This window comes from Hippocampus comes, unplaced genomic scaffold (assembly GCF_001891065.2).
Source record: "Hippocampus comes isolate QL1 unplaced genomic scaffold, H_comes_QL1_v1.1 scaffold17, whole genome shotgun sequence".
Lineage (NCBI taxonomy): Eukaryota > Metazoa > Chordata > Actinopteri > Syngnathiformes > Syngnathidae > Hippocampus > Hippocampus comes.
In genome coordinates, this window is record NW_017805002.1 from 2,362,129 (window position 1) to 2,386,292 (window position 24,164).

Consider the following 24,164-nt stretch of genomic DNA (forward strand, 5'->3'; position numbering starts at 1 on the left):
ATGATGAGGTACCCCCCCCCCCCCCCCCCCCCCCCCGTGACCCTTGTGAGGATAAGCGGATCGGAAAATGAATGAATGAATAATAATAATAATAATAACACTAAGGAGAGTTTGTTTACAAGCCATTTGAATAGAAGTACCTGTTGCTAAATCCAAAGAGTGACAGGGTTTTTACTTTCTGGACCGGAATTTGACACCTCTGGCAAGGATGGCCATAACGCGACCCTCATGATAATAAACGGTTTGGAAAATTAATAAAGGAATGAAAATATACAACACGTAAATCATTTAAAAAACAGTTTGATTTTTTTAAAAGGAAGATATCCTTTATTTTTCCCACACTGGGGAAATTTATAAAATTGAACTAAAAAAAAAATTAAATCCAAATTACCTTCTTGAAAAAAAATACATATTAAAAATATTTAGCAAAAAAAAGGACACTGACTTAAAAACATTAAAAAGTACATTTTTTAAAAATAATATTGAAATGTCAATCATTTAAAAACACAAAAAATATATATAATTTTAGATTTAAAAACACAAATAAAAATGACTACCAAAGCAAAACCAAGTGGACTTCAATGAAAGCTGATTTGCCATTTCCAAGCCTATTTCAGCCAATTACATTGATTACAGGATGTATATCAAACATTGAGATATTCACGTGACACAGCCCCACCCATTTTCGTACAATCAAACATTCCATGCAAATGCGAATCAGTTGTGTGTATGCACCATGGCAACGCCAAGCTTACCTTTTCCCTCGGTGTAATTATTCCTCTAATTTGAATCAAATACAGTACGTACTGTATGTCACTGTGAATGGTTTATACAATAGCGGCCGTCTTTAGCCATGATAACTGAAGGAACACTTCAGCCCAAACAGCAGCTGGCATGAAATCAATGGAGCTTATGAATCATTGAATATAAGTTATATTGTAAGTGTACGTAAGGATGGCTGAAGCCTTTCAGTATAATACAATCAATAGCCTCGGAGACACCCGTTTAAGCACAATGAGGAGATGAGCTGTTAATGGCTTCCACCAAGGCCAGGCCAGATTTTATGAATAATAAATCCATCTATGCTGTCCTGTCAAAGTTAAAACGTAAGGAGAACTGCGTCAAGTTTGTCGGGATGGTCGATTAGCCTTAGCTTCTGATAAGCGCCACAGGTACGTACTTCATTGCTACCTGAAGTTGTGGATGCAGTGGGGGTGGGGGGTGGAGCTGGGGGTTGATATGTCTGTATGCCACATTCACACATTGTAGTGATGAAGTGCTGGCTCCTCCAGTGATAATTCAAAGTGTGCTCTACCTCTTAATCCTCAGGACATTTTGACAAAAACACAGACACATTATTGAGGCATCTGGAAACTGTTTTCAATTTTAAAAAGAAGTAAATAAATAAATAAAAATACTGTACATAGTATACCTACTTTAAATGAAAAGTAAATAATGGCCTTATTGTTAATGATACAATTCTCCCATGTGTCTGTGTATCCGGTTTTGGCCATGGTTGAGATCTACTCTCTGAGTTATTTTGCAGCTCACAACTGAAACTTGCAGTTCTGTAAAGTTATATATGTGTTTCAAATATGAACCATTGATTTGAGTTACAGCGTTGAATAGATGAGTGATTTTCCCGGTGTGGGCCTCCTGTAAATGTGCATGAAAGAATCACTGCCTAACTATGATAAGGTTCAGTTCTATTTAACTTTGAAGTCCAAATCACTTGCTTTTAATCTTTAAGAACAGTTTGCTTTAAAACATTCATTTAAGTACAGTTCCATTACGTTTAATAGATTTAAATTGAATCATTACTTAGGTAAATATTATTTTATTTAAGCACAGCGTTAATGTTCCAACTGTGCAGAATAATACAGCAGCTTACAAGAATAAAACCTCGGTCTTTTTTTTAAACTTGACCCTACTACGCTAATGCATTTTAATGTTGGTCATGATGGCAGTGTTTGGTGAACTATTATTTTAGCTGGTAGTTCGTATACAGTGAAATGTTTTAGTACGACTCCACCACAACAGATCATTCACTCAGATATTAACCCATGCCAATACCAACTAAGTTATTAAGATTCGTGTTTAAGTCACATAAAAATTGAACAACATGAAATGAAAAATATCATTACCAAATCTTTGCCAAAATACAATTGCCATAAGTTCGCCTATATGGAAATAAATTGAGTTGACAGTACTTGAATTCCATTATGTGACAAAGAACCTTGTCTGTCTGTGGGGTGACAAACTGCAAAAAAAAAAAGTTCCCCATACAATGGTATGCAGGTACCGTAATTGTTAGAATGAAATCTAAACCCGGAGTCAACAGTTTGTCGGCACTCTGGAGGGTATTAAAAAAGAGGCAAGTGGAGGATGAGGTGGCAGATGTTAAAATTCTGTCCTCTGGAGATACTGAATGGGATGATTGTGTCCCTCGGGAAAATACAATTTAGTGGTTGAGTCTAATTAATTATGCCTCGTCTGTCTTTTCTTAAACATAAAATAGGATCTTGAGGATATATATCTATCTATCTATATATATAGATATATATATAGATAGATATATATATATCTTCAGACCTACAAGACAGGCAGCATCGTCAGACGTTGGGGATGGACGTCAAAAGGGATATATATTCCTCTCACATTCCAAAAATGTGCATAGCAGGTTAATGGCCCACTCTAAATTGTCCTGAAGTGTGATTGTGAGCACAAATGGTTGGTTGTTGTCTATGTGTGCACTGCGATTGGCTGGGAACCAGTTCAGGGTGTACCCCACCTACTGCTCAAAGACAGCTGGGATGGGCTCCACCATGCCCGCGACCATCCATTATCTGATCCGCTTATGGATCAGAGAAAAGGGTCGCAGGCATGCTGGAGTACCCAGAGAAAACCCACACAGGCATGGGGAGAACATGCAGACTCCACACGGGAAGGCCGGAGCCAGAATCAAACCTTGCACCTCTGTACTGTGAGGTGGACATGCTAACCAGTCGACTACTGTGCCGCCTGGATGGATATATTAATAGTAAAGAAATTAATAAGAAAACAAAGCACGAGGACATACAGTAGTCCTAAAATAAATAAATGCATGCATAATGTAAGGGCTGGTCATCAACAAATGTATACTGATTATTCTTGTAGATTTATAGCTGGTAGAGTAGTTGTATTTATACAAACTCATTTTTCTAACTGAACGACAGAAAAATGTCACCTCATACATCGCCTGAGCAGTTTTGAAAGGTTCAAATGTAAATGTGAGCTGCTTGATCTCCACAATGCGTGCAATGGGCCTGCGCTGAGACACTTCAGAACCGCGGACAGAGCCCACCCGGGAGGCACGGCATGGAGGTCAGATGCAATTGTACACTTGTGTGCATTCTTCACCATGAATTGTTTTACGTGAATCTGAAATGAATTCTTTCAAAAGGGAAATGAAACCAGTGACACAGCAGCAGCAGAATATCGATGGCTCAAATGACACCACACTAATACCCACTCTAGTTCACAATGTCTAAAAAACCGTTATATAAACACCCCCGTTATTATTATTATTATTTTTAACATCCCACTACACCCTTTGGCTTTCATTCTCACCGACGTTATCATGGAACGAAAAGAATTCGTAATAAGTTGCGTTTTAATAGTAGTTACAGCGCCCTTAAGAGGATAGCGAGCTCGCAGCGAATGGTTCGTAAAAAAAATCATATGAATGGCTTGAAAAGATGACATACCGACGAGAACGATCCACTTGCTCGCTTCAGACCTGCAAGACGCGCAGCATCGTCAGACGCTGGGGATGGACGTCGAGAGGGATGACGTCAAGCCAGCGATGACAAAGCGCATTTCCCGGAAGCTCTTTGTCTGCTTCAAAATAAAAGCTAACACACGGTGATTTCAAAACAAGGCCCAACCCCCGAAACCAGGGACGTCGAGAGGAAATAAGTACAGCACAGTACGTCTTTATGCCATCTTTTTCAAATAAACCCTGCTGTAGACAAGGCCCATTTTAATTACATCTAAAAGAGTGTACATGCATCAACCTTTATATTCATAATAAAGGTAAATTTGTTTGGAAATTCAATTCACTGCTGTCAATATATTCCTGTTCAGTCATCATTCATAGTTTCCATGAATGATGACTGAACAGGAAAATCTACTTATTTTCTGTTTATTGCTATTTGTCATTGTCACTATTTTAAAATACCACCCATCGACTCATGTCGAGCCTTGCTCTGCTTGCTGTCTTTGGGCAGTAGGCGGGACACACTCTCAGCTGGTTTCCAGCCAATCGCAGGGCACACATAAACACACATTACAACCATTCATTCACACCGACGGACAATTTAGTGTGATCGGTTAACCTACAATGCATGCTTTGGGAATGGGGGAGGAAACTAAAGTACCCGGAGATGATCCACACAGGCACGGGGAGAAATATCCGCATCAAACAGCTGCGTCTTCATTTTTGATCAGGCGGTAAATTCTGCTGCAGTTTCCCTCCACCGCAAAAGGGGGCGACATGTGGAAAGCGACTCCGAACGAGAGAATAAACCATCCCCACCAACGACGACCGGTCCTTCCGGCTCCGGTCTACTATCAAGTGGAAAGGTAAAGATACTACCGGTGTCCAAATCGAAATATATCTGCAACATCGCGAATGTGAATAAAAATCCACAGAGTCCATCCAAGTGTTATACTCCTTTCGTTTGAAGAAATCGTTGAATTTCGAACGTGAACGTTATAAATCATCTGATATTAAGACGAGAAGACAACTGGTCTGCGACGTTCACCGATGGCTGCCATTTCTTGGCTGAACTGAGCCGCCTGTAGTTATATCAGTGTGCCGGGTGTATGGAAAATATGAAAAACAAACGACAGCCTCTGTTATTACGTTGGGACTATCGCTAATTGTTTTGGCTTCCGCGAAGCACGTACACACGCGCATTGTCCGTGCGACGTAACCGGGTCGGCTAGTGAGTTACTATGCGCTTTTTTTCTTCTAAATGAGCAGATGCTGATGCCCAAGAAGAATCGCATTGCTATCTACGAGCTCCTCTTCAAGGAGGGAGTAATGGTGGCCAAAAAGGACGTCCACCTGGCCAAGCATCCCGAGCTTGCCGACAAGAACGTGCCCAATCTTCATGTGATGAAAGCGATGCAGGTGAGAGTGTGGGCAACGACCCTTTGAAGAGACCTTTTTAATTTCTCGACTAGTGCTGACTGTATTGGCCTGAACATGCATGCTTTTCGCCTGTGCAGTCCCTGAAGTCGTGCGGCTACGTCAAGGAGCAATTTGCCTGGCGCCACTTCTACTGGTACCTCACCAACGAGGGCATCCAGTACCTGCGGGACTTCCTTCACCTGCCCTCCGAGATTGTGCCCGCCACGCTGCGTCGACAGACCCGCCCCGAGACTGCCAGGCCTAGACCCAAGGGTGAGGCCAATGAAGTGAATCCATCCGTCCATCTTCCGATCCGCTTTATCCTCACAAGGGTCGCGAGGGGGCGGGGGTGCTGGAGCCTATCCCAGCTGTCTTCGGGCAGTAGGCAGGGTGCACCCTGAACTGGTTGCCATCCAATCGCAGGGCACACATAGATGAACAACCATCTGCGCTCACACCTAGGGACAATTTAGAGTGTTCAATCAGCCTGCCATGCATGTTTTTGGAATGTGGGAAGAAACCGGAGTACCCAGAGAACACCCATGCAGGCACGGGGAGAACATGCAAACGCTACACAGGAAGTCTGGAGCCCAAATCGATCCCTGCACCTGTGCACTGTGAGGTTGAGGTGCTACCCAGTTGACTCCCGTGCCGCTTGATTTGAACCGAATCCTTACATTTCAGTTGGGTTTAATTAAATAGTCCGGGCTGATTTAAAGCTGCAAGAAGCGCAAAGCATTGGAGTTGATTGTGTGATGTAATGCAAGTATTTGCTTCCCCCGCCCTGAAAAAAAATTCATATAGCAATAGTTCAAATTGCACAAATACTTTTGATCTTTGAAGAGCTTACTTCAAACTCGGCTTACTAACATTAGCGTCCGAAATAAATGGCAATGAGGTTTGATTTTGAAATCATGCAGTAAAACAAAGAAGAAAAAAGTTGAGTTAAAATGTGTTAACCAATGTTATTGAACCCACTTATTGGCATAATAGAGGAGAAGATGTTATTTTTTGGAAGGGGAAGACACAATTTTGTCCGTTCTTGAATTCAATTTGTGTCATCTTTTATCAAAGGGAACTTGGTTTGACCATATGGCGACTTATTTAAGAGTCACACTCAATAAGTGCAAACAAACATTCGGAAAACCTCAGATGAATGCCTACTTGGGTGAGGAGTTGCTGCACCCTGTATATACAGCAACATCTCGCCATACATAAATTTAGCTGACAATGTGAAGTCAACATAAATACCAAGGAAACACTGACAGAGGGCATGTCCAAGTCGTAAACAAAAGATGCAAAAAAATAGCCGATACGTCGACAATGCAAACACCCATATGTGAATTTAAAAATGGTTAAAAAATTAATACTGTGAAACAAGGGCATATGTAAACTGAGGTTGCATTGTAAATTTGATTTGTGGAGCACTTCACAGACGACTCAAATTTGTTGACATTTAAAATGCAGTCATAAGATCACATTTAATTGACCTTTTTGTGGAGACGCTGAACATGGTAAATTGTTGCAGGAGCAGAAGGAGACAGGCCTGCCCGCCTTAACCGTGGAGAGTCTGACAGAGATGCTTACAGGCGATCTGCTGCACCACGTATGTATTGTACTTCTTTCTACAATCACGTAGACAAATTAATGGTTTTGAAGTAGTCATGCTGAGTAGCAATAAATATGTGGCTCAAGGATTGCCACGCTTGACTAATTTATAATCTTTCAGCCGGTGCTGACAAGAAAGCAGAGGCTGGTGCTGGAGCTGCCACAGAGTTCCACTTTGTAAGTACTGACAAGTCACAATCACATTACTGTTAGCCCCTATTAAACTTTTTTTTTTCCTTGTTCTCTTTTCAGAGGGGCGGCTTTGGGCGCGGCAGAGGACAGCAGCCTCAGTAAATTTTTACTTTCTGTACAATAAAGAAAATCCAAAACAAGTCATGCCCTCAGCGTTTTATTTGAATGCAGAACCCTAAACTGAATACTACTGTATATCTAGAGCGGGGGTGCCCAATGTCAGTTCGGTTTGGGGACCATATTAATTTCAATTGACCTGAAGTGGGGCGGACAACTATATTCATGGACTAACGTCTATTCCAAAATGTTCTTTGTTTTGGTGCAAACAATAAGTACATCCTTAACCTTTATACCTATATATTAGTCACAATAATTCACTTCTTGCAAGTCGTGTGCAATCTGACATTTCTTAGACTATTTTCAATTATATCCATCCATTATCTGATCCGCCTTATCCTCACAAGGGGAGTTTTGCGGATGTGCTGGAACCTATCCCAGCTCCTTTTGGGCACAAAGTGGGGTTGCCATCCAATCACAAGGGCACACATGAACAAACAACCATTCACACTCATGCACACCGAGAGACAACTTAGTGTTCTATTAACCTGCCATCGATGTTTTTGAAGTGTGGGAGGAAAGCAGCACGGGGAGAACATGCAACTTGAAAGGGAAGTAACCGCCCCAAAATTATTTACAATATGTTCTTTTCGCCTTTCTTAGGCTGAACAACATTCTTATTCATACTGTGTTTGTGGAATACGAGTTCAGCAGCAAATTCCACCTCTTTTTGTCCATCTCAGGGGGCGGCTATTTTGCCACTTTGTCTGCTCAGGACTCGAGTAACAACCAATCACGGTTCTCCAGTTTTCGGAAGCTGAGTCATGAAATGGGTATTACCTGGGCACTGAGCAAATTTGATATAATTTTTAGTTGACAGCAATTGGTAAAATGGCCACCCCCTGAGTTGGATAAAAGACAGGTGGATTTTTCTGCCTAACTCATTCCTCACCGAATATGAATCAGAAGCCATGTTTAGACTAGTGGGTCTGCAAATAACATTCTTGTTTTTTAGGATCAAGAAATAATTTTAAATTTACCTCTCCACATCAATCCGGAAATATTCACAACCTCAGCTGACTCATCACATCACACACACTTATGTGGGCAATACCGAATTGTTTTTCCCTCTTGCAACTGAAGCGCAAAAAATATGTTGTGGCAGTGTATGAACAAAACACAAAAGGAGGCTGAAAAGTATTTACCTCTCCACATCAATCCGGAAATATTCACAACCTCAGCTGACTCATCACACCACACACACTTATGTGGGCAATACCGAATTGTTATTCCCTCTTGCAACTGTGAAGCGCAAAAAATATGTTGTGGCAGTGTATGAACAAAACACAAAAGGAGGCTGAAAAGTGAAATACTGGTGTTTTATTGTTGGCACATTTATATTACAATCTTCAGTCTTCTTGCACTGGTTTTATTCTACAGTCCCAAACGAGGGGGGGGAAATCCATGCCCAAGGGGGGGGGGGGGGGGGGGTGACAGAACTCCAGTGACACATTAAACACAAAAGTACGGGGATATAACCTGTCGGCTGATGGTTGTTGGCTGAAAAGAAGGACATACTTTAACGTCGGGAACCAAATTTCTTATCAGCTCTCAGTATGTTTTGGATCAGCAGGAAAACGGGTACAATCATCGACTGCAATATTGAAGCCATTTGGCCACAAGATGGAGCCAATTACCACACAACTGCAGTATCACCTTTGGTAAATCTGACACCTTAAATAAAGTAGTAATACATTTCAGATGAAATCATCCTTTGATAGAAAGACCATTTGGTGCCACTTCAAAACCACCTGTTCATTTTGACTAAAGGAGTAACTTTCATTGAAAAGCTGACGAACCCTTGTTGATCAAGTGTTATGCTGGCAATGTAGAAAATATTAGCATGTCAACAACAGGACTGTTTTAAGAACAACGTGTGCATCAGCGGATATGAATGTTCAAGTAGCCTTGTGACACCAGTCCTGCGTTAAACCTCAAAAGACTTAAACTCATTCTTCCCAGCAGGGTGTGCCTAAGGTCATTGCCCTCAGCGACTTAATTGCACATTCGGATGAAACACTGAGGACAGGCTGGAGAGGGGCGTCGTAAACTTAAGACTTTGGCCACCGCACCTTTCAGATTAGGTGGTAATAAATGAGACTCCTCTCACCACTTTTACCGGTGGAGGAAGTCTAGTAAATTCAGTCATTCTCATCACAGAGGCCTGGACAGAAGCCAGCTGCGCCAGTTGGGTTTCAGATTGTTCGTGTGGTTTCACATGAAGGGTTCCCGTCAACGGCCTTTGAAACATCTTTCACACAAACCCTGGTCCCAGTTTTCTGCGGTCCACTTTCATGCAGATACCATTCTGCTTTCTGACACTACTTTAGAAGCTGGGAAATTGGCACGCCGTCTTCAGCGCCCGGTTCCGCATTGGCTCTTTTCACAAAGAAGATTGCCATTTTTCTGCTGACACACCCCGCAGAATAGATCAGATTTTATCTGAGACTTGGTGGGTTGCCACTTGTATCAATTTTTCCTCATGGGATGCCCACACAGCACAATGATGCACATTTCTCCTATGCCTGGTTTCACAGCTGCCATCCCTCTTCTAATGTTACGGTCAGACGGAACACGAGTTGAGCGTTTCTCACACCATGTTTACATATCCAGTAAAGTAGTAGGGTCAGAATTAATTGATCATTAAATTAATGTAATCTGAAAAGTGCTTTGATAATCGATTGATCTTTCAGAGGCATTGTTGGCTTTCAAATTGTGGGATGTGTTGTGGACGAGTGGTTTGTTTGTGCGTGGTGGACTTCCAGTTGACTTCCTGTTTTGGAGAGAGTGAAAAGTTGTACATTAATTCGCGACACGCCTCCTGTTCTTTTCGCCGGCACCACCATTACAGTATTTTTTCATTACCTAAAACAGCAATTAATGATTGAAATTTAATGTGTCTCAATTTATGAACAATTCGGCTTACGAACAGTCTCTCGGAACCCATTGTGGTCGCATCTTGGGGATCTTCTGTTCTACGAAAATAATCCTTATTAGCTGTCACAATGTGATTAATCTGTAAGTGACATATAGTTGAATCTGAAGCGCTCAAGTGTTGAACTATGCATCTATCAGTACCCAAGAAGTAGGTCTCAGTTTTACACACAAGTGCAAATCTGTGCTTGGGCAACTCCGATGACGTGTTTGATACGATTTGAGTGGGGGGGAGGGGGGTGTATGTTTATTCGCCCATCCACTGCCGTTTGAAAATTTGAAATCATGTTGTGACCAGCTAATCAGCATTGAGAATGTACTTAATACGACACACCAACACATGAAAAAATGTAAGACAATATCATCATTGCTGTGATTGTGCACATTAAAACACAACCAGGAAGTTGGCTCATCTGGTGATGATATTGACTTGTTTGCAGCTGTTGAATTGTGAACCAGGATAGCATTTAGCATGAACCAAAGTTTTAGCAAAGCACCAGCCACACTTTTCTAACACACAAGCGACATGTGGGGGGCCAAGTGATATTCCACATTCGGTCTGCGCCCAGCATAATATCATCTCAGGTTCCTGAAAATACACAAGCGGACTTCAGCACCACATTCCACATCGGCAACGATGACACATAACAGTCACAGGCAAGTCCTCTTTCTCACAGCTGCAATTTTGCAACTCATTCAACAGCAACATGTTTTACGCTATCTCACCCCCACTGCAAAGCTGAAAATCAGCAGGTTGACTTCGATACCTCAGTCTGTGACACCAACTTTCGCACAATAGCGATGCATCTTGCTGCCATCGTCAGTTTACTACCCTGGAAGCCGAAAAAAACAGTGGGCCGACTTCCCCGTCAGCATCTTTCACGCAGCCTATCTGCTTTCCGCTTCACCACAACCGTCATGATGCATCTGAACCTACCCCAGAAACTGAACAATGATTGCACCGTAGTGCATTTCAGCACCTTTTGTACTCTTTCTGCCCTCCCCTTAAACAGCACCATCGTCATGCGCGTGAAACTGCCTCAGAGGCTGAAAAATGTGCGGGTCGACTTCTGCATCGTGACTGGCTGGTGATCATAAAGGTTGCAGGCTGAAAGCATGATAAAAATGCTAAGAACTGGTTCAACAGCTCGTCCAGTCAATCAAAACCAAACAATGATTTAGTGGATTTAAAAAAAAAATAAGACCACCAAAACCCAGGGTGGAGGCCCAGTGACAGAAACACTCATGGGAAAAGACAGTGGTGGACTTTGGGGTTGCAATATCCCTCCATTTTCTACCGCTTAGCCTGTTCAGAGTCACTGGTCAGAATGAAGGATATAGCGGGTAATCTATCTTCAATCTCAGCCTCATCGTTCATTCAACGTCACACGGACGACTAACTGGCACTTCATCTCTTCCCATTCTCGGTTGAAATGACACCTCGGTATGCTCGCCGTTGATCTATACAGAAATAAACAATTTACAATTAAAAAAAAAAAAAAGCTTCTTACGTGCTTTATCTACAACAGCGCCTCCAGTTTCACAGTATGGAGCCGGCGGCTTTCATGGCGCGGCTAAAGAGACTCTTGCCAGACGTTTAGAGAGAAGGAAACGGAAATAAACGAATATCCAAAAATCATTTGACATGTGAAAAACAAAGTCTCACACTGTACAAGGCTTGTTTGCGCTGCAGCCTGCCAATCACGGCATCGCTGCTTCTCTTACTGTCAATGTCAAATTGGGTAGGATGCAGATTAAATACATAAATCCTTCCCAATTTTCCCACAATGCCCCTGGCAGGCAGAAATCTGTATCACACCAAATGTCATGGACACCGAATAGATCCTTCGCTACTATCTGTATGCATTGTGTGTCCAGTGTAAAAGAACAAACAAGCAAGATCATACAGGGCACATTGTTATAATAGAAAAAAATGTCGGGAGCAGTACTGATTTCTGCCTCCCGGGTTGGCATCTGTGTCAATACAACAGGAGGAAAGTTCATCACCCCCCCTAAAAAAAAAAAAAAAAAAAAAAAAAAAAACAAAAAACTGCCTCAGAGGCTGAAAAATGTGCGGGTCGACTTCTGCATCGTGACTGGCTGGTGATCATAAAGGTTGCAGGCTGAAAGCATGATAAAAATGCTAAGAACTGGTTCAACAGCTCGTCCAGTCAATCAAAACCAAACAATGATTTAGTGGATTTAAAAAAAAAATAAGACCACCAAAACCCAGGGTGGAGGCCCAGTGACAGAAACACTCATGGGAAAAGACAGTGGTGGACTTTGGGGTTGCAATATCCCTCCATTTTCTACCGCTTAGCCTGTTCAGAGTCACTGGTCAGAATGAAGGATATAGCGGGTAATCTATCTTCAATCTCAGCCTCATCGTTCATTCAACGTCACACGGACGACTAACTGGCACTTCATCTCTTCCCATTCTCGGTTGAAATGACACCTCGGTATGCTCGCCGTTGATCTATACAGAAATAAACAATTTACAATTAAAAAAAAAAAAAAGCTTCTTACGTGCTTTATCTACAACAGCGCCTCCAGTTTCACAGTATGGAGCCGGCGGCTTTCATGGCGCGGCTAAAGAGACTCTTGCCAGACGTTTAGAGAGAAGGAAACGGAAATAAACGAATATCCAAAAATCATTTGACATGTGAAAAACAAAGTCTCACACTGTACAAGGCTTGTTTGCGCTGCAGCCTGCCAATCACGGCATCGCTGCTTCTCTTACTGTCAATGTCAAATTGGGTAGGATGCAGATTAAATACATAAATCCTTCCCAATTTTCCCACAATGCCCCTGGCAGGCAGAAATCTGTATCACACCAAATGTCATGGACACCGAATAGATCCTTCGCTACTATCTGTATGCATTGTGTGTCCAGTGTAAAAGAACAAACAAGCAAGATCATACAGGGCACATTGTTATAATAGAAAAAAAATGTCGGGAGCAGTACTGATTTCTGCCTCCCGGGTTGGCATCTGTGTCAATACAACAGGAGGAAAGTTCATCACCCCCCCTAAAAAAAAAAAAAAAAAAAAAATCGAAGGAGGAAACGTGCCCACTAAAGTCACCTGTAATGTAAACAATTGAAACAAACCGAGCATTAGGAGGGAAAACAGGATATGTGCTGCATGGTTTTTGAAATGTTTGTACTTTGACCCTCGGCGTGCGGCGGAAGACATTTCTTTCGATCACAGGAGAAAACATGTTTAAAAAAAAAACATGAAAAAAATGCAAAACAAAAAACAAACACTCGAGGTGAAGCCATGTTGACATTCTTTCCACTCTCTTTTTCGAGTGAACGTGCACCGTGCAAGGGTGAGGCGAGTCCCGGAGAGGATATAACTAGGGTCTGATGAGCATAAGGCGTAGAAAAAAAAGTAGTGTGTTTCCGGTAACCCGACCGACCGAGAATTTCTACGTCGAAAAAAAACTTTACGGTCGGCATTTTTTTTCAAACAACCCTCTACATTTTTGTGTAGAGGGTTTACATCGGTGCAAACTCTCGCTATAGTCACGTTGAGCGTGTGCGTCGTTCGCCCTGTCGTCTGTCAACAACATTGAAACATGGCGGCGGCCGCGATCTCCGACGACAGTTTAAACTGCGTTTTCTGTGTTACAGTCGCGTGCTCGCACCGTAATGTTAAGAAAATAGCATTCATTGATGTATCGAAAAAATAAAGCAAACTATTTGATGAACACCATGGGCCGAGTAAAAACCGAGGGCGGAGGCCCCCCCGACTCCAGGGCGGCGAGAAAACTAAATTGGCGGTGCCGGCGCCGGCCGCGCAACGGCGGGTTCAATGTCTTCCTGTTTTATGGTTATTTTGTTTAAATTTTTGATGGGAAAACAAAACAACAGAAAAAAACTGACTGAAATCCAAAGTAACAAGAGACCAGGGGGCACAGAAAAAAAGAGAAAAACAGAAGGGACATCTTAAAAAGGACCACCAAAAGTCTTTTCTGTTTTAAGTACGAGATAGATACACACTTTTACATGACAAGAGTAAAAAGTAGTTCTTTTTCATTCAGTTGAAACCTAAGGGTGCATCGCGGGGAGGGGGAGCTTTTTTTTTTGTTTGTTTTCATGCAACGAGGTTCAGTAAAAAGAAAAACAAAAGGTCAAAAGTGTTTCCGCCAACACTCGTCATCCAGTCTGTGCCACCAAGGTGGCGCTGAGGAGTTGGCAAGACAAAGCAGACAGAGTGGAAGAAGAAGAAGAAGAAGAAGAAGACAAAGAAACGTAAGAGCGCAAGTGGTGGCCAAAGCTCCTGACGTGGAGAGTGTCGGGGGCGCTGTGGTTGGTGTTTGGGGTGGTGTTCAGTTTGGGTTTTTAGTTATCTGATATCCGAGACGGAGCTCTGGTTGATGCTGTAGGTGGAGGAGAGTTCCCCACCTATTGTGGCCGCCAAGGGGGTCCCGTTGCTGGTCAGGCAGCTCTCCTGGAAAGCCTCAAAGTAGGTGGCCTGCACTGGCTTGTGACACCGCAACAACTGTATGGCATCGTCTATTTTAAACCATTCCCTTTTCCTCCCTGTTGGCGACACAGACACAGCGGTGGAAGATGCAGGTCAAGACAAAGGCGGGGGACCAACGACGTAGCGTAAGGCAGTCTGCACACATACCGATAATCGGACTAAATGGGAGCATTTTAGCTCCCTAGCGATCCAAGTCTGCAAAGACTCTATGATCCCCCCCCCCGCCCCTGTATTATTGTCAATGTTTAATGTGTTCTGTTGTAGTATTGTTTTATGTTCAATCTTCTGTCACACGCTTTGTTACAGCCGCAGCTGTTGTGAAAGCGCGATATAAATAAAGATGCATTGTATTGTAATATGCTCGGACAAAAAGTCAAGGCCTAAAATCGTAAATGTTCAAACTGTTCAGTAATTTAGATCACAAATTGCACATGTGGTCAACAATGAGTGTAATAAAGTTGATTTTGACCATTTTTTCCCCTATAAATGTTTTTTTTAACAGTTTAGCAGAGAGCAGCCGGCAGGCCTCATGTAAAAATAGCTCATCAGGTATGGGACATTGTGATTTGCTAGGAATCTTGTAGAAGCGATCCTTTCAAAATTTAAACATCTGCAAAGACTTATTGATGTAGGGTGTTGCACATTGATTGTGATCTGTTTCCCATTTTGCTAACTCATTTTTGATCGTTATTATAAAAAATGGTTAATGTGATCAGTGTCTAAATTGAGATGAATATCGTGAATTAATTTGAGTACATTGTGTCGCTGAAATTAGTTGCCCTTTTTGTTAACCAGCATTAATTATCTTTCTGTATGTGCCCCTCAGTTTGTCCTTGCGGCCTCTCTGACATTAAAAAAAAAAAAAAAAAATCATAAGAATAATTTATGATGTCCTTCGTCCATTTAAAATGATAAATAGTTCTGATGGGCGAAAGCAAGAGTTTCTAGAGTGCCATGTCACTGCCTGCGAGCTACAATGATGCCACAAGTATATACACCAATGCAGTTTACCAATGTTGACCGAGTCCTCCCAGTCCTCCAGAACCTCCGTCACGATCAGAACGTAGACGAAAGTTCTGTGTTTCCTCTCTTGGTTCTGTGTGTCGGTTTGGAGAGGAGAGGAAACAATTCGGTTACACAACAACACAATGCTAATGAGCCAAACATCAATGAAGAATAAAAAGCGGCTCACCTCAAACACGCCAACTAAGCGACCCAACGTCCCCTTCACGCCCGCCTGCCGAATAAAAACAAGTTAGACCTCTCAGGTTTGATTAGAGCAAAACTGATGATTCTGACTGCGTCATTCAGACATTCTGACTCCAATAACCTGATACAGGCTACACGATGGATCACATGTGTACGGTCAGACAGATATTAGTATTTAATAATTCATACATCACCGGATATAGGTACCACAATCTCCTAGAGCAGTGTGTTGTGCAAATAACAAATACAAATTGTCCAGGTAACAATTGGTGGAGCACAGCGGAAAAAGCTCGCTTTTTTTTTTTTTTTAAAACTCTGTGAAGACAGTGGAACCTTCAGCGAAATGGAACAAAAGTATATATGCCGTCTCATTTATAGTCCAACTGTTAAAACCTGACTACAAACAAACAAACCACCCAGTAAAACTACTACGGGTTCACATGGCCTCTTCTTTCTTAAAACTCGAACCGATTAGTGAGGTAGGTGGCGACTGACAGGAGGTGAACAGCGCGTGAGTATTTTTGCTGCGTCTTCATCTTCCAGTAACAGTCCATAAATATCTGTTGACAGTGTTGCACCCTTAGGGTGTCAAGAAAGATCATGTGTTGGGGGGAGAGAATAAAATTAGGCATCCAACTTGGTCACAAGAATAAAGATTGCTTGGCTTCATCTCGTAATGATGAGTGGCACAGAGGTGACATTTAAAATAATGTCATCCTGTGTCTGCTTTGGTGGGGCCAGGAAGCGTGGCGGCAAGGGGTGGGCATTATGGGAAAAAAAAAAAAAAAAAAATTATGTACAGTATTCCAAAATATTTGCAAACGACCATGTCATGACATTTTACAAAAAATATTGTAAATCTGCACTTACTTCACAGAAGAGTTGTACAGATAATGATTCTAAATAACCAAGTATTATATTTTAAATTGCTTCATACATCCGGATAACAGAAAAATGATATTCTACAGCAATCATTTCCAGGGTAGGCACGTGGTCTTGCATCTTGCCAATAAATTAATCGCCAGGCAGGGGCATTACTCCATATTTGAAACAATGTTGCGCTTCGCTCGACTGGTCCCACAGAGTCAAGTGATTGAATCCTTTCCACCGATTCACCGAATGAGGACTTTCATCGCTTCCTCCTACTTTGCAGCCTATCATTGGACCCATTTGTGTTTTCTTTTGAGACAGTATTAATACTCGATAATGTGAAATTACACACTGTTGAAGGAATTTTGACGATAATATCTCCCAACCCTACCAATCAGCTCCGTCAAGTAACCTACACCTGCTCCATTTTGGCTCGTATTGGAATCTGGCTGTGTTGTACCAGTCCTGGTGCCCAGAGACCGCAATGATTATTTTGTCCAACATTATTTGTCCAATTTTTACCTGGCATATATATGTGCCGTGTCGGTGATGAAGTAGCATATTCTCAAAGTTTGGCTCCAGTGTAGCTGTAAAGATTCGGAAACTGTATTCACTTTATATGTAATTGCGTTGTGAGAACAGCTCAACTCGCATTCGGAATGACTGCGCTGTCTCTCATATCCTTGTTTAGCAAACATTTTGGGTGTCCATCAACAACAGAGCTATTTCTGCGTTAGTTCAAAAAACACACTCAACTGCTGGTTGCATCTGTGATTGGCTGAATTTTCATTGTTGGAAATTCATGTTACTTACGATGAGTGATGAGAGCTATTTTGAATTAATGTGATGTTAAAATTAAATTAATAACACGCATACTGGAGCCAGTTCTTATTTTGAAGTATATCAAATGTTTGGGGGAATTTTTACCAGTCCAAAAAAATGTAGACGCACGCTATTACTTTGTGATTGTATGGTCAAGGGTGCAGAGGTGGAACTTCCGCCTCCCAGCGCAAAGGTTTTCTGCTCACGCTGACACGCGACAAGATAGATAAGCTTTCGGGCGCATGTATATAGTATGGCAGCACAGAACGACCCAGCAGTAAACGAGGTTGTTTTTACTGTCTTATTTCGCAAATCCGATATATGGCTTCATCGACAGATTGCACAAAGTATGACATGACGGTCGATCAGCGATTTTGCATAAAATGCAAAATAGCAACCGGTCTCAATCTAGTCAATGAGACTGATGAAGGGTCGAAAAATATAATATTTGAAAATGATCGTCGAGGCAGGAGGGGCATTTGTATAAAAGCTGACAAATACAAGGTTTTAGATGGTGGGTGGAAATGTGCTGGCACACTGGCAGCATCCTGGAACTACACAGAGCTACCACAGACGCACACAAGGAAGCCAGGATGAGAGATAATATCAACATCCATCATTGTGCTGGACCTTGCACAGAGAATGGCCTTTTGATGGTGCCAAACGACGGACAGCCGGCCGAGAGGATTCAGTGTCTTCGCTCTGAGCAAAATGCCAACAGTGTGACCAGCATGTACCCTCCAGAAATACTCCATTTAAGTGACAGATGAAAGGGGTCCTAAAAGCGGAATATCGATTTCAAGGGGGAGGGGGACTCCCAACTGGTTACTAACTGCTGCCCTTCTCCGAACACGATGATGGACAAAAGAGCCAATACAGCGGACCCTTCAAACGCCCCCAAAGTCATGCAGTTCAGTCTGCATCGAAACTGTGTGTTTAGCTTGTTCTTTTGGTTTCTTTTACCCCAACACAGCCTCAACCAAAGACAAACAAAGCCGTGAGAAGAGAAGAATAAAGCACATACAGGGCACAAAAAGTAGGAAAGGTCCAGTGTGTTACGGAGATACATAGCAAGGATGTAGCAGCTAAAACCTCGATATGGAGTAAATTTAATGTTTGCGGCAAGCGGTGATATGTGTCTGTGATTCCATTTTTTACACTAAGAGTGCATGCGTGGCTCACTTCTTTTGAAGCTTCCATTTACAGCTGCAGGAATTGACTATTTGTAGAATCGAGTGTCTTACCAATTATCCTAGTCATTGAATAATCAGATAAAATGTGATTTTGCAATATAAATACGATAACTAACATGTGTCAGGTGCAGGCATTAGTGATCACCATCCTCATGTTCTACTGTCGTATCTGTGACTTTGACTCTGTGTGACTTTAAAATGCAGGGCTTGGCCTGGTGAGTAATGTGGGTGTTGATGAATGAGAGTGGAGAGTTGGCTGGCTATTAACTGGCTAACCCGTTAGCCAGTTTGCGTGTTGATTGACTTGGTATTAAGTTGTGACCATTGGAAGCATGTGAATTCATTATTTTGCGTGTTTGCATTCATGCCGTTTGCTCAATGAAGCGATTGAAACTGCACCAGCGGCTCCATATATCCATGACCACCTGCATTACGATACCTTCTACCTAGCAATGGTAGCTAAGACTGAGTTAGCAACGAATGACTCCTTGTGGTGGCCACATAGACATGCTTTTGTGGAAACATTGCACTTTATCTTCTTTTCTCATTCTGTCTTTAATGAATATCCCCTCCTGGCTCACTGCCATTGTGCCAAATTAGTGCTACATGGAGTGATGCGTGTGACTGCATTAACATCAGTGTATGTGGAAAAATGATCCCTGCGACGCTTTGAGACACAGACTTTCCCTGAACCAATCAAATATTTGAATTATTTGACTTGATTTTTTTGTTGCAGCCCTACTTCCATCCATCCATTTTCCATGGCGCATATCCTCATAGGGGTGTTTTATATCACTGGCTCAGTTAAAACGTAAATGGTAACTCATGCCAGTGTTCTTTAATGACAACAATTTTCAAACCCGAACAAGCTTCACGGCAACGGATTGTGTTAACTTAGTGGTTACCTGACATTTAATCCTTTGAGAAAATCAAGGATGACTCACTAAAAATACAGCTGTCTCAAAAATTAAAGCTCACCACTTTATAACCATTGTAAAAGGTGGCTTGAGTTGAATCCCGCTGACCTTGTTTGACACCCAAACATGGCTGTGTAACATGATGACCACGATGGCACTGGCAACATGTTGCTAGGCTCTGCCTGAGCAAGCAAACACAGCAGTTGAAACAGGGTTTATCTGTCGGTATTTGGCCGGCGTAAAAGGCATTGACAGATCAACCTGCCAAGTCGAACGCTGTAAAGCTTTGTCCACCTTTTCTGTTTATGTGAAGCTGACTCATTTCAGTGTCTGGTGTTATTTGGGAAGGTCCCTAATTCCTGTGGGCTTGATAGGACCCTCAGATAAAGAAAGTATTGACAAGCTTTTGGTGAACAAAGATTTACTGGGATCTTGGGATCACATAGTGAAGGTGTAGACTGCCATGTTAGCCTCTCATGCTTAGCCACCAACATATGCTGGCACAATTGAGCTTTTATGACAGCGACAGTGTGGAGTCTGGAATACATCAGTCCAAATATAGTTGATCTCAATAAGAAATTTAGTTTGGAAAATCGAGTAAATTGATGACTGACTGGTGTACAGATTCCATGTGCAGTTTCACTCCCCTTGCTCTTTCCAAAAATGTTGTCCAACTATTCTGAGGAAAAAAAAAAGTCCTTCAAAAAGTATGGCTTATTCCCCCCCCCAAACCGCTAAAATTCTGACTACTATTCTCTCAACAATTTAGATTTGGGTGAAAAAAAAAAGTACGACAGTACTACAATAAAACTCAACTATAGTCAAATAATACAATTTGTTTCCCTAAAAAATATACACTACTTCTCCCTGAGTGTTATTTTGTTTGAAGAATCTGAATATTAAGTAAATAAATTATTCTGTTAAAGAATGAGGAAGGTTTGGTTTGAATTAGCCCAAATACAATTGATCTCAACAGGAAATTTGGTTTTGAAAATCAATCAAATTAGGGTGACTGACGAGACGTTCACCTCTATACTGTTTACATTTCCACTCTTCAGTTTAGAGGAAATAGGTACGCGGGCTGACATTTTCTTAAAAATTAAAGAAAACAACAAAAATTTCCTTGAAAACAACATTTTGTTTTGGGGGACAATAGATTTCCAACTCACCCTCAAAACCTGAATTTATTTTTAATGGATTTTTTAAAACATGATCTTTTTGGTAAAATAAAAAGAAAAAAAACTTGGAAAAAAAGAAAACAATAATAAATTCAACACACAAGAGCCCAGCTACCTTTGTGGATTACTATTAACAGGATGATGGCACACTGTTAGTTTTTTTCCTTTATTATTTCCTATTCCAAAATTATTCATAGTGACAGTATGTTAGAAATGACTTGGGTAGTGAGGCTATCACGCAAGTGAAATAAGACTTTAATTACACTCATAAAATTACCCCTGCCAAAAATACCCAACTTTTTCCGCAAGATTTTTAAGTTTTTGTCAAAATATTTTTAATGCTACCAATATTGTAAAATAAAGTAAACTAATAGGAAAATCTAGTTTTGAATGTCAACCAAATTGAAGGTTGACCAGTGTTAAGTTCACCTGTGCGCTTTTTCCAGTCTGATGTACAGACAAAAAAAATTTACAATGTCCAAAGTGAAACCCACCTCCTCGCACACCTCCCGAGTGGCAGCGACACTGGGCTCCTCTTCAGGTTCCATGCCCCCTCCAGGAACAATCCATTTATCGGGATGTCTACTGCTGCTCACCAGCAGCACCTGTAAAAGCATCGCAAACAGAAAACAGCGGGCTTGATGGTCTTGATAAATTCCAGGAAGATTGGAGGAATGGATGCAGCATGCTCACATTATGCCAAGGTTTGATGTCCAGGCATTTTGGGGGAGTTGAACATATGGGACATAATGTGCTGCAACTCATCAGTGTAAAGCCAAATTGTTACACATCACTTGTGTGTGGACAGTTTTTGGTGGCATCACTGAAAGTGAAGCTTGTCTAAGGACCGAAAACTCTGTTTTAAGTTCCTAGCTATGCTATGCTTAGTCTCTATTTTTTTAACCTACGTACTGAAGTTAAATCAGAACTTCAAGCGTTTTCCCCCCACTAAAAGTATCAGTAGTTCTATCCAAGTACACAGTTTGAGTTCTTTTGCCACCTCAGTTGTCGAGTGGACATCGGCTTCCCGACTCGCCTCCGACCTCTGCTCCCTCTCGGCTTTTGTATGCAGGTAGCGACGGTAATTCATACAGCAGTAAATTAGGTGACCAAACATCATTAAAAACAAATAAACGCGTTAGGACATGTGACAAGAACGATGATAAACATTCTTGCAGAGCGCCCAACGACAAATAAACCAATGTGCAAGCCAAACCCCGCATCAATACCTCCTGCGCTGTCTATCGGCTATGTTAGCATGAGTAATACTTGGGTACCAGTCGCGTTCGCAGCACTAGCAGTTAACCTTCGTTTAATAGACAGTGCACGCCGATTTATTCAACTATTGTCAATGTTAATTCACTTTCGACGACCGCTTGAATGACAGCGAGTCGCAGCTGAAAACAACCCGGGCTGCCGGTTTCAGTTGCTGGGCGTGAGCCGGCCGGCGGAAGCACATTAGCATCAGCTAGCAGCTAACCTTGGCTAATTACTGTGGTGTAAAAATCTGATATTGAAGAGGATTACATAACAAACGGGAACATTGTGAGTATTTTAAATAACAATGGCATACAACAACAAAGAGACGAAATAATCTACAAGTACCACTTGTTCAATTACCACAGCTCTGTTGAGGAATATATTAATTTCCAGTTAGTGCTGAGGCTAATGCTGCTAATGCTAATGTTAGCGCGGCCCGACAGATGAGCCACATCCCGGACTCACCTCTTCCTCCGATTCACTCCTGAAGCACAGGCAGGCGGCGCGCTTCTTGTAGCCGTCCCCGTCGTACGTCCGGGTCTGGTTAGACTTGAGCTTCATCATCGCGAAGGAGCTGCACAGGCGTTCGAAATGCACAGCTGAATCGACCACGTTCGAAGGCGACGCTAGTAGACGCAAAGTCCTCCTCCGGAGGAACCTCGGCGTATTCACTTTAATATAAATAACTTCTTCTCCGCTTCATTTTTACAGATCTCGGCGCATCTACGGCACGGTCGCCATTACAAGGAGCCACTACGCCCACGACGTAATTTAACCTTTAATAGCTCCGCGAGCGTACGGAAGTCGCGTGGGTGGCGTTCGGGAATAGAGGCAGCGGCGAGCGGGGGAAACGCAACACCGCGTGTCGACCAGAGTGAGCCGGTGGAGGAAACGGACACTTTTAGTTCCAACTCCCTAGCAATGGTCACTTCTTTGCTCCTGGCTTTAACCTAAGCCTTATTGTGAACAAAATAAAGACCATATTTTCGACTTTTTATTTTAAAATAAAGGTGTCTTGGGATGTCGTACTGATTCAGTCATTTCAGCACCTCAGGTAATGGACAGCGCCACGTTAAACATCCACAAATGATGGGTGACATAATTAATAATTTGGTCTCTCAACACCATTGAAACGTAAAAATATGGGCAAAAATGCCTCTTTTGCTTGCATTTTCCTGGAGTTCATCCCCATTGATGTGCACTGCTCACTCTAACATTTGTGTAAGTAGTAGTGACTGTTGCCAACTTCACAATTTGAAAAACAGCCGATCGTGGAGCCAGAAAATTCTCAATAGCGACTACATCCAGCCTTGTCGAGCAACCATTTTTCAAAAAGTGACAAGGTGATGAGAGAACAAGTTATGCTGAATATTGCTAAAGACTTTATACATTGCAAAAGGTCTACAATAGGTCTTCAATAAAATTAAAAGGAGAATGGCGTGGATACCCTAGAGGAGTGGTTCTGAACCTGGGTTTGATCAAACCCTAGGGGTTCGGTGAATCAGGGGTTCGACGGAGCCTCTGCCATGGAGGTTAAGACACACCCGACTCAACATGTCAATTAGTTATGACACACCCGCTTGGCCATCACTGGCTGGTTCATTTTGTGCACATTTAAAATAACGTATATTTGATACTTATACTAATTGTGTTTACTGTTTTGTGTTTTTTATGTCTTAAATTTGTAGAAAAAAAAATCATATTTTAATTTTTCACGAATGAAGGATTCGGTGAATGTGCATATGAACTGGTTGGGTTCGATACCTCTAACAAGGTTAAGAACCACTGCCCTAAAGTTTCCCCAGTTATATCAGGGTGTGAACACTTGTTGCATGCCTATTATCTCAGTTGTTGATTTGAACTTATTTTTTTTCAATTGAGTTGGACATTCATGGTTTGAAGTGATTCATCTTGGTGTCATTTTTTTTCAACATCACAAAACTGTGGTATTTGAATATGAGTGTTTAGACTTGCATGAACTGTAATGCCATTAGTCATTCTTTTGAAATCCGAAGAAATTGGACACGATAGACTGTGTTCAGTTTAAGAGGTTACACAATTTATTGTGTGTGTGTGCACCTAAATTTGCATTTGAGATTCCAAAAAATCCCAATTCTGGCAAAATTTCAATGTGCTACTCCAAAAGCTTGGCATCAGTGCATGTGTGTGTGAGTGTGTTTGTGTGTGTGTGTACATGC

At 41.9% G+C, this 24,164-nt stretch overlaps 3 protein-coding genes and 1 long non-coding RNA gene across 5 annotated transcripts in view; 2 read left to right on the top strand and 2 right to left on the bottom strand.

The window, feature by feature from the left end:
• The window catches only part of pacsin1b (protein kinase C and casein kinase substrate in neurons 1b), an 18,616-nt gene extending 14,773 nt beyond the window's left edge, over nt 1-3,843 (bottom strand). The window contains exon 1 of the mRNA XM_019858285.1: nt 3,747-3,843. The gene's annotated coding sequence lies outside the window, so the exon portion shown is untranslated. The remainder of the gene's footprint in view (nt 1-3,746) is intronic.
• Nucleotides 3,844-4,509: 666 nt separating this feature from the next.
• On the top strand, nt 4,510-7,116 carry rps10 (ribosomal protein S10). The gene is made up of 6 exons (XM_019858522.1): nt 4,510-4,623; nt 5,027-5,176; nt 5,275-5,449; nt 6,705-6,782; nt 6,906-6,961; nt 7,037-7,116. The coding sequence occupies exons 2-6, from the start codon at nt 5,027-5,029 to the stop codon at nt 7,076-7,078; spliced, it is 501 nt and encodes a 166-aa protein (XP_019714081.1). The 5' UTR covers nt 4,510-4,623; the 3' UTR covers nt 7,079-7,116.
• A 1,763-nt stretch (nt 7,117-8,879) lies between these two features.
• On the top strand, nt 8,880-17,623 carry LOC109507960 (uncharacterized). The gene is made up of 3 exons (XR_002166571.1): nt 8,880-8,989; nt 10,800-10,802; nt 17,612-17,623. It is a non-coding gene; the product is annotated as an uncharacterized LOC109507960 (long non-coding RNA).
• nudt3b (nudix (nucleoside diphosphate linked moiety X)-type motif 3b) lies at nt 13,977-22,740 on the bottom strand. Of its 2 annotated transcripts, none has more exons than XM_019857702.1 (5): nt 22,432-22,740; nt 21,201-21,311; nt 15,710-15,754; nt 15,529-15,613; nt 13,977-14,573 (listed from the first exon to the last, which is right to left on the bottom strand). In XM_019857702.1, exons 1-5 carry the CDS (start codon nt 22,528-22,530, stop codon nt 14,377-14,379), a joined length of 537 nt encoding a protein of 178 aa, XP_019713261.1. In that variant the 5' UTR covers nt 22,531-22,740; the 3' UTR covers nt 13,977-14,376. The 2 variants fall into 2 exon arrangements, with proteins under 2 accessions (XP_019713261.1, XP_019713266.1); XM_019857707.1 differs by lacking the exon at nt 22,432-22,740 and adding an exon at nt 21,400-22,388.
• Between the last annotated feature and the right edge of the window lie 1,424 nt (nt 22,741-24,164).